This window comes from Neophocaena asiaeorientalis, unplaced genomic scaffold (genome assembly GCF_003031525.2).
Source record: "Neophocaena asiaeorientalis asiaeorientalis breed wild unplaced genomic scaffold, Neophocaena_asiaeorientalis_V1.1 scaffold917, whole genome shotgun sequence".
In the NCBI taxonomy this organism is placed as follows: Eukaryota; Metazoa; Chordata; class Mammalia; order Artiodactyla; family Phocoenidae; genus Neophocaena; species Neophocaena asiaeorientalis.
Window position 1 is genome coordinate 66,883 of NW_020173505.1, and position 9,389 is coordinate 76,271.

Sequence of the window (9,389 nt, forward strand, 5' to 3'; positions counted from 1 at the left end):
CACTCAAGTTAGGACAAGTTAAAGTCCATGCAATAAAATTATTTTGTCCATGTTAGGTATTTGTAGTATTTGAACTCTCAAGTATATTTGTGAAAAGCATCCTCTGTAGGTAAGTTGAGGTTGATCTGTTTTTTTTTCCTGACTTGAGTATATTTATATATAGATAGCCTTAACTTTATTTTAAATAAATTTTTATAAATAATGTTTCCCAATCTGTTTTTTAGAATCCTAAAAAGAAAGAATATAGCAACAACAAGAAAAAGACTAAGATTGTGACAAAGACCCAACTGGGTACGTTTACATTTTATTCTCAACTAGGTAGGTATATATGTTATACGTTTTTATTTGATCATCATTGTTGATTTCCCACAGTGGACCTCGTTTGAAAGAACCTAACAAAATCTAATACAAGGTAGTTGTTCAGTAAACATTTGATCTTTTTATTTTAAGATGCAGTCTAGGTATTTCATGTATAGAATGTGGAGGTAACAAGAAGGATACTGTATAATTATTAGCTCTTTAGAGTTTACAGTATGTTTTCATTGGTGTTATTATGGAATTAGAACCTAAATCCAGAAATTAATAAGCTATTCAAGATTTTCTTCTTCAATGATAGCTGTTATAATGATACCAATAACAGTCATCAACTTGAGTGCCATTGTTCCATGAAGGAAAGATTATGGAAGATCTTTTACTTGTGAGGGTATCCATATCAATTCAAGTATAATGGGGCAAATGCCTGAAGAAACCTGATCTTTTTCTCTTTTCCAAGTTCTGGGGTCCAATGTAACCCTAACCAAACTTCTACTAACAGAATCAAGATTCCAGCTTACACACCTTTCTCTCCTCAACGGTTCTTGGCTCCATCAGGAACAGACTTCAAACCCCTCTAATCAATTTCATACTCTTTGCCTCTTGTTTGGAACTGTCCAAACCAGAAGCTAATACGTTACACATTTGAGTAGCATTCCTGTTCTAGGCTTTCTCCCCTAGAATAGGGTCAGAACTGAACCAGATTACAGCACCATCTGCTAGTCCATTTATGCATGGCATTCAGCCATTTTCCTGGCACAGGCAAGATACTTCAGAAAAACAAGACATATTTTCTCCCTTATGGAAAAAGAGTTTTATTCCTTCTGCTGTACTATATCATTTAATGAGCATGAATTAAGAGAAGTTAAGTAATAAGGCCTTGTAATTCAGAGAAATTTACTATGAAGTTGATTTCAGTTTCAGGTTTAACTGTTTTCCCTTCTGCTTTTTCTTTTATTTTCAGGTTCTCTTGGTTATAAACTCTTCTCCATCTGGTGCTACAACAATGAGTGGGAAATCCCTGCTCTTAAAGGTCATTCTCTTGGGTGATGGTGGAGTTGGGAAAAGCTCGCTCATGAACCGTTATGTAACCAATAAATTTGACTCCCAGGCTTTTCACACCATAGGGGTAGAGTTCTTAAATCGAGATCTGGAGGTAGATGGACGTTTTGTAACTCTCCAGATCTGGGACACTGCAGGGCAGGAACGCTTCAAGAGCCTTAGGACACCCTTCTACAGGGGAGCAGACTGCTGCCTCTTGACTTTCAGCGTGGATGACCGGCAGAGCTTTGAGAACCTTGGTAATTGGCAGAAAGAATTCATCTACTACGCAGATGTGAAAGACCCTGAGCACTTCCCCTTTGTAGTTCTGGGTAACAAAGTAGACAAAGAGGATAGGCAAGTGACTACTGAGGAGGCACAGGCCTGGTGCATGGAGAATGGAGATTACCCTTATCTAGAAACAAGTGCCAAAGATGATACTAATGTGACAGTGGCCTTTGAAGAAGCTGTCAGGCAGGTGTTAGCTGTAGAGGAACAGCTGGAGCATTGTATGTTAGGTCACACTATTGACTTGAACAGTGGTTCCAAAGCAGGATCTTCATGCTGTTAAAAGTAGGAAGCCTTTTAAAAGTGTGCCCCAACTGGTCAGTCAGTAGTGTAAGAATAACTGTGCCCCTCTAAGACTGCACACACATACAAAAGGGTGAGAGATAAGGTTATGATTGTAAATCAGAACCTTTCAAATTGAAGTTGTAGAGCAATTAAAAAAAAAAGCTTTATCAAGCCAAGTGTATTTTGCGTGATTTCTGCTATTTCCTTCTTGTGTCTTTCAGGACATTTCAGAAAGCTTTAGTTCTGAAAGATTTAGATATTTTTCAAATCACAGTTTAAACTTAGAACCCAGCCGCATGAAGGAGTTAAAGAGCTACAGCTATCCCTTAAAGCATTCCATTAATCAGCTAACAAATGTCACCATCAACTCTTGCCAAGCAGTTTCTGACATGTCTGCCAAAGGGGAAAAAAATAAGACTCTGAGTCGTATTACATTAAAGATTATTATGCAAACTAGGATGTCCTTATCTTGAATTATAAAGAGGTTGTAATGATTAGGAATGCAAAAGTATAATGACGTACACTGCCTTGTTTAAATCCCTATGTATGGTTTGCTCCCATCTGAGCTTTTCAAAAAATACCATCTCAATAAGAGATACACTAATGACAATGGAGATTTATTATACTCCTTGTGTTTGAAGTAACAGGGTCCTAGTGAATGGATTATGTTTAAATATGCCAACCACCCTTGCAAATAAAAGGTTGGTCTGCTTTCACTTCATAAGTCTACTTTTGTTGCACAGGGATGTTGCTTCTCTGACAACCTCTCATCAATTTAGCAATGCTGCTTAGTATATGGCTTTGGATGCAGTGCACTCTGCTCATAATTTTGATGGTCCTTTGGTCCACCATACTGTGCTCTCAGAGAAGCCTTCAGAACAGGTTGGAGGATAGTGGGCTTTTCTTCTAAGGTTCCGTAACTTGAATATTTATTGTAGAAGGAACTGATTTCTTGTATGCACTGTATGTTGAGCTGGCCAAACTAGGACGTTGAAAGTAACAAGAGAACATACTTTAACCCAGCATTAGAATGAATTTAAGAGAGTTGTCCAACAATAGAATGGACTGCCTTAATAGTGAACCCCCTTCTGGGGAAAATATTCAAGATGCTGGATGACCATCTGTTAAAATATCATAAAAATAATTTCTGTACTGGCTAGATGTTTGGTTTAAGGTCCCTTCCAGCTCTGAGTTCTAGGAATCTGCGAGCTACAAACTACGTTTCAGTGCCATGCTTTAGTTAGATATATCTTAAGGCAACAGCTAAGACTATGGAAAGGGACTTTAAAATTTCTCAAACTACTCTGGGATCAGCATTTAACAGCAACTACATAGCTCTTTCTTTTGCTTTTGCACTGTGGCAGGAAAAGTTCTTGAGCTCTGAGTAATCATTATGTGCCCAATATAAACATCCTGAAGATACCATATTAAAATACAAAAACAGTTTGTCAAATTTTGTTTACCATGACTGCCAGCTATATACTATATTATTAATATGCAGCTAGTTCTTGTCAGTTGATTTGTCCTGCATAGATTTTAATCTATACTTTTACAACATCTATGATAAAAACAGTGACCCAAGGTAGTGAGAGACAGTTAGAAATGACCCTAAAAGAGACCTAGGTTGGGAAGGGGACAGGAGCTTTCACAGGAATATAGCCTAGAACTCTCCATTGTAGCCACATATGGAATCAGCCTTACATGTGGGACCTTATGTGCTTTAAGAGCTCTGGGACTTTTTGGCCACATTGATAAGTGGAAGATGATATTTTAACCCAGTAATGCTCAATATTTCCAATTTAAATATAGTCCAGACCCCATTGTCCAACTAATTTTGATGCCAGAAGTCAAAGCCAGAACTGGGACCCCATAGCTCTTAAGTATTGGTCTCTATCCTGCCTATGCCTATAGCCAGCCACACTGGTTTCCAAGTTCTATGATCATTTTGCTACAATCATGTTAGGGTGAAAATATGTATGTCGGAACTATTAAATGCTAATTGTTTTTAAGTGCATGAGACCTGGGGCCTTCTCTTTCTACTTGCACTCTGCTTATAATAGTTTCTATTTGTAGATCTCAGGCCTTCATAAAGACCTCCATCCACTCATAAAAGTACTTGTCACTATTAGAATGGCATGTGATCATTTAAGTAAAGAAATTACTTAGGTATCCCATTCATAGGCCTCCTGTCCATACAAGACAAGTGTTAGGTCATTTGAAGCCCCTTTCCTCTTAGCCATACCAATTTTTTTTCTGCCATATCACTACACAATATCTTAATGAAAGCACTTAAGTGACAAAAAATAATGGCATTTTGGTGAGTAATACTCAGTGGGTTGTGGACATATAGTTTGGGTAAGATAAAAAAAACCACCAAAGGCTGAAATCTGTGAGTACAAGAAACTGTGCATATAGGCTTAGAAATTGTGTACTCTAGAATGTGCAGTGCAATATTTTCAGTAGGTGTTTCTTTTTTAATGAACACTAGATTTTTTTGGAACAAGATATTTCTAATTGGAGCTATATTGTTTTTCAATGGTCCATTAAAACATCATACAGAATATCTATTTAATTTATTTACATGTGTTGGGCTAACATTCAGGGGGCCTCAGATTCCATATGTCTTCAGTGGATTGATGAATTTCAGGTTAATTTGTGCCTGCCTCGGCCATCTCTACTTTACCCTGAGGTATTCCACAATCCTCTTGTTGCAGGTGCTGCTAAAAACTCAAAATTGTGTATCAGATATTTTGTTTCAACTGTAAAAATATCATCTGTGTTAAAGTGAATAAAAAGTGCATTTTGAATAACCAGTATACAATGTTTGTGCTTCTTTTCTCCCTTTCCCTTTTTGAGCAACTGGTGGGTGTGACAGAGAGTATTTATCAATCAAGTCACTCTTTCAGGCTGCCCTACATGTGGCTCTGGATCATTTTTTCACATGGTACTCCAAGCAGCCACTACCTACTGATCAGACAGATACCGTTCTACTGATTGGGAAACAAACTCAGGAGATTAAGGTGGGGAAGTTCCTTTTATTTTATGCCATTTTTTAAATACATGAAGAGTATTGGGACTAGAACTTGGATCTTGACTCTGCGCTTTATTTCTTCATTATAATTTAAAACAAAATTAGACCATCACAAAATATAAACAGAATATACACATTCCCTTTATTTTCTTGACTGGAATACTGTCCAGATCTTAGGAAAACATGACAATATAGGCAAAACAAATCAGAAAGCAAAGGATAATTTTGTTAAATATTCTTTTCTGTTGCTTCTCACATATTGGACTTTAAAGAGACTTGGATTAGCATCGAACGGCTTGAATATACAGTACGTAGTGGTGACTTTTAAATTACAGACGCAAGTCTCTCCACAGCACATAATTACATTACAGTGATTCCATCTGTCACAGATTTAACCCTCTTCTCCCCTCCCTCTATTTTTGCCTATTGGAACTTTGGGCAGTCGAAATCACAGCGGGTAAAAAACAGATTTTTTTTGCCACATGTACTGTTTCCATCGCTAAGGATAATCATTTAACAAGTTATCAGACCAACCTCAACTACAGCACCCGAAATCCTTTTGATTAGGCTATAATGATGTAACTTTTAAGCTAAAAGGTCATAGGTTTATAAGCTCTTAAAAAGGATTTGCTCAGCCAAAACTGATACTTTAAAAGCAGAAAACTAACTTTCTGTCTTTGCAGGTTTTCTACTTGATTCATAGCCCAGTAGGAAATCTCTTTCTCTTTATGTCTCAAGAAATAGTATAGTGGGAGGCGGGGGCGGGATTGAATGAAGGCAGTCAAAAAGTTCAAACTTCCAGTTATAAGATAAATAAGTCATAGGGATGTAATGTATAGCATGATAAATATAATTAACTCTGATGTATGTTATATATGAAAGCTGTAAAGAGAGCAAATCCTAAGAATGAGAGAGAGAGAAAAGAAAGAAGAAGAAAGAAAGAAAAAGAAAGAAAGAAAGAAAGAAGGAAAGAAAGAGAGAAAGAAAGGAAGGAAGGAAAAGAAATAGTATAGATTCTCATGTTTTGGAAATAGTTTGGCTATGGTTCTTCCCGGAAGTGGAAGGTGTGGAATAGATGGTTTCTCCTCAATTCTATAATTAAATTTTTGAAACACACTGGAAAAGTGAAGCACCAATCTGAGTAATTTCAGGCTGGGAGTGGCATCTCTACTTTCATTTGAATTACCTGTAGTAGTTCTAAGTGCAATATATATCTTTTTTAACCTCAGTGATCCAGATAATCATTTCACTTTTTTACCCCCTTGCTATGGAGATGTAGGATTCATTACCGCAGAGTGCTTTTCTTACACTTGATTTTAGGGCAGATAAACTGATACATTTTTTGATAAAATATTCATATATGTGTATGTTTTTTTCCAAACTGGTCTCTTTTTCCCCCCAGCTTTGTTGAAGTATAATTGACAAATAAAAATTGTATATATTTAAGGTGTTCAACTTGATGATTTGATACATGTGTACACTGTGAAATAATCACCACAATCAAGCTAATTAATATATCCATCACCATTCAAAAAAAGTTACCTTTTTTTGCTGTCTTTTTAATTTCCTCAAGTTAAAATCACCAATAAAGCTCCCATTCTTTACTCTTTTCCCTTTCAGAGAAGGAAAGGATAATGATAGAAACTAGGCATAAAGAATGAAAGTAAAGTTATTAAATTATTAAATGTCCCCTTATTGGTATGTTTGCAAAAACTGGTAAGCAAAGATCTGGCTTTTATTTTGCTGATGGAGGTGGTGATCTTTGTGTGAGGATTGGTGTGGGCTTTTTTTTAAGGGGGGGTGAAGCTTTATTTAGTGCTTTCCCAGCTAGAATAAGCATCTTCGAGGCTCAAGATATAAAGGAATTATCACCTTTAGTCATATAGGAACTGCTGCAGTGATCTGTATGTCTTCATAAATCACTTTGTCTTCTCCAAGGCAACACGGAGAATTTTGGTTCAGCCATATTTAAGTGCATTTTTAAATGGTGGGTTCTGTGAGTACAAGTAAGTGTATTTTTGAGCAATCTGTGAATTCCTTTCATGCTTTATGAATTATGGGTAAATGTGTAATGTGTAATGAGTCTTACCATAGCACTCCTGAATTTTAGCCAGACATGCCAAGCTGTGCTTCTTCTACTTAATTGATTGATGAAAAGGAATTCAGAAACGTTGCCTTGATGAAAGAAACGCTAGCTGTATTGATTAGAGTTAAAATACAAATCATGCCTTCCTGTGGTGCATTCGTGAGGAAGCAAGAGACAGGCTCATCTCTTCCCTTTTCTCTTTCATTGTTCTTGGCTGCCGTAGAAACAGCCAAGGGTGTGTCCTGTAATATATTGTTCAATATAGAGTCTAATGAACAAGTGTTGGTATAACCTTTGAATTGTCTCTTTTTCCATTTCTTCCCAACAGGAAAACAGTGTCACCAGTAAACACTTTAAAACTTTGTCTTTATTTTTTTCTGATTACAAAAGTTATTCACACCTATGGTAAAAAAACAGAAAGAACAAAAGAAACAGAAAAACAAGACAAAGAAAATAAAAGTTTTCTGTAATCCTATTATCCTGAGGTAACCAGATTTTTAAAATATTACTTTTTAGTGTGGTTATGTGTGTGTTTTAATATATTTATGTAATAAAGAAAATTGATGTCATATTGCACATACCTACTGTAATCTTTTTCACTTAACATACATGACACTTTTCTAAGTCATTATACATTCTTCTAGGGATTATATTTAATGCTTGCAAAATAGTCTATTGAAGGATTTACCATAATATATGTAATCAGGGACTTCCCTGGTGGTACAGTGGTTAAGACTTTGCCTGCCAATGCAGGGGACACAGGTTCGATCCCTAGTCCGGGAAGATCCCACATGCCGCAGCTAAGCTAGTGAGTCACAACTACTGGGCCTGTGCTCTAGAGCCTGCAAGCCACAACTACTGAGCCCACACACCTAGAGCCTGTGCTCTGTAACAAGAGAAGCCACAGCAATGAGAAGCCCCCACACCAGAATGAAGAGTAGCCCCCACTCACTGCAACTAGAGAAAGCCCGCGCACAGCAACGATGACCCAACACAGCCGAAAATAAATAAATAAATAATACATAAATTTAAAAAATATATATATGTAATCAAACACTTATTGCTAGACATTTAGGTAGTTTTCCAACAACAGTCTCCTTTTTATAAAATAAAGCAGCACTGCACGTCCCTAATATTTATCTTAATTCACATCTCTGCTTATTTCCTATAAGTAAAATTTCTGGGCCAAAGAGTATGAATATTTTTATGGCTTTTAATATATATTAGCAGATTGCCCTCTAGAAGAAAGTTGTCCCAAGTTACATCAATGAGAGCCGAATAAGAGAAGGCCTATTTCTCTAAACACTCGATCTCTCATGGAATATTATCATCACAAACCACATTTGCCTAACTTGATGAATGAAAAATAATCTCATGTTTTGATTTGCATTTCTTTCATTCTTTGATAGTAAATAGTTGTTCATGTATTTATTTATTGACGTTTTATTTTTTCTTGAGTAAATAGCCCATTCTAGTCCTGAGCCCATTTGGGGTTAGGAACATTCATTTTTGTTTCTTATTGATTTCTAGAAACTCTTTTTTTATATAAATATTATGGGCATTAACCTTTCATCTTATCTGTATTGCTGGTTTTCTGCAGTCCTCTCCCATATCTCTTCCCATTTAATTTTGTTTATGATATTTTTAAAACCACTGACAGACTATCGAAAGGGTTGTGTTCTAATAAAATAGAAAACCAGGATGGTGGGGGAGAGAGAAATGCCTACTTGATCTGTCCTTTTTGCCTGACCACATTTGAGACTGTAGTTATTTTTGTTTAGAAAGGTTATGAGTCTAAGCTTGTGCCACCATGATAAAAAAATGATAGAAAGCAAAATATTCATTCACTCTTCTTTATCTGCATGACGTCAAATGGCTGGTTTGATTTGGGTTTATTGGTGTTATTTTAATGAAGATTATTCTGAAATCTTACACGAATACAGAGATAGTAACAGTTCAGCTTTCACCCACAAGGGGGCAATGAAGACCAGTTAGTGTTCGGTGGTAGACTAAACACATGACTGCAGACTGTTAAGAGCTGAAGAAGAGCCTAGAAATCATCCAGCTAGTCTACCTCTCCCTTATTTTATAGACGGGAAAACTGGAATCTGGAGGGGTGAAATGACTTGCTCATGGTCGCAGAGCTGGCCCGTCAAAGAGCTGAGTCCTAAGCATTTTCCAGTTGACCATACTGTTGTTTAGTTAAATTGACACACACTATAAACACATACATTTTTTTCTGATTTTTAATATTTATTTTGCCTTTTGAAGTAAGAATTACATAACATTAACCATTTTAAAGTGTACAATTCAGTATCATTTAGTATATTCACACTGTTGTAATCA

At 36.3% G+C, this 9,389-nt stretch overlaps 1 protein-coding gene across 1 annotated transcript; it reads left to right on the forward strand.

Annotated features, from left to right (window-relative positions):
• The first annotated feature begins 1,318 nt into the window (after positions 1 to 1,318).
• RAB9B (RAB9B, member RAS oncogene family) lies at positions 1,319 to 1,924 on the forward strand. Its single transcript, XM_024747643.1, has one exon. It carries the CDS (start codon positions 1,319 to 1,321, stop codon positions 1,922 to 1,924), a length of 606 nt encoding a protein of 201 aa, XP_024603411.1.
• Positions 1,925 to 9,389: the final 7,465 nt, after the last annotated feature.

What these genes read in the sequence shown, in the direction of transcription:
- RAB9B (XM_024747643.1), top strand. Translation starts at nt 1,319, where the DNA reads ATGAGTGGGAAATCCCTGCTCTTAAAGGTCATTCTCTTGGGTGATGGT.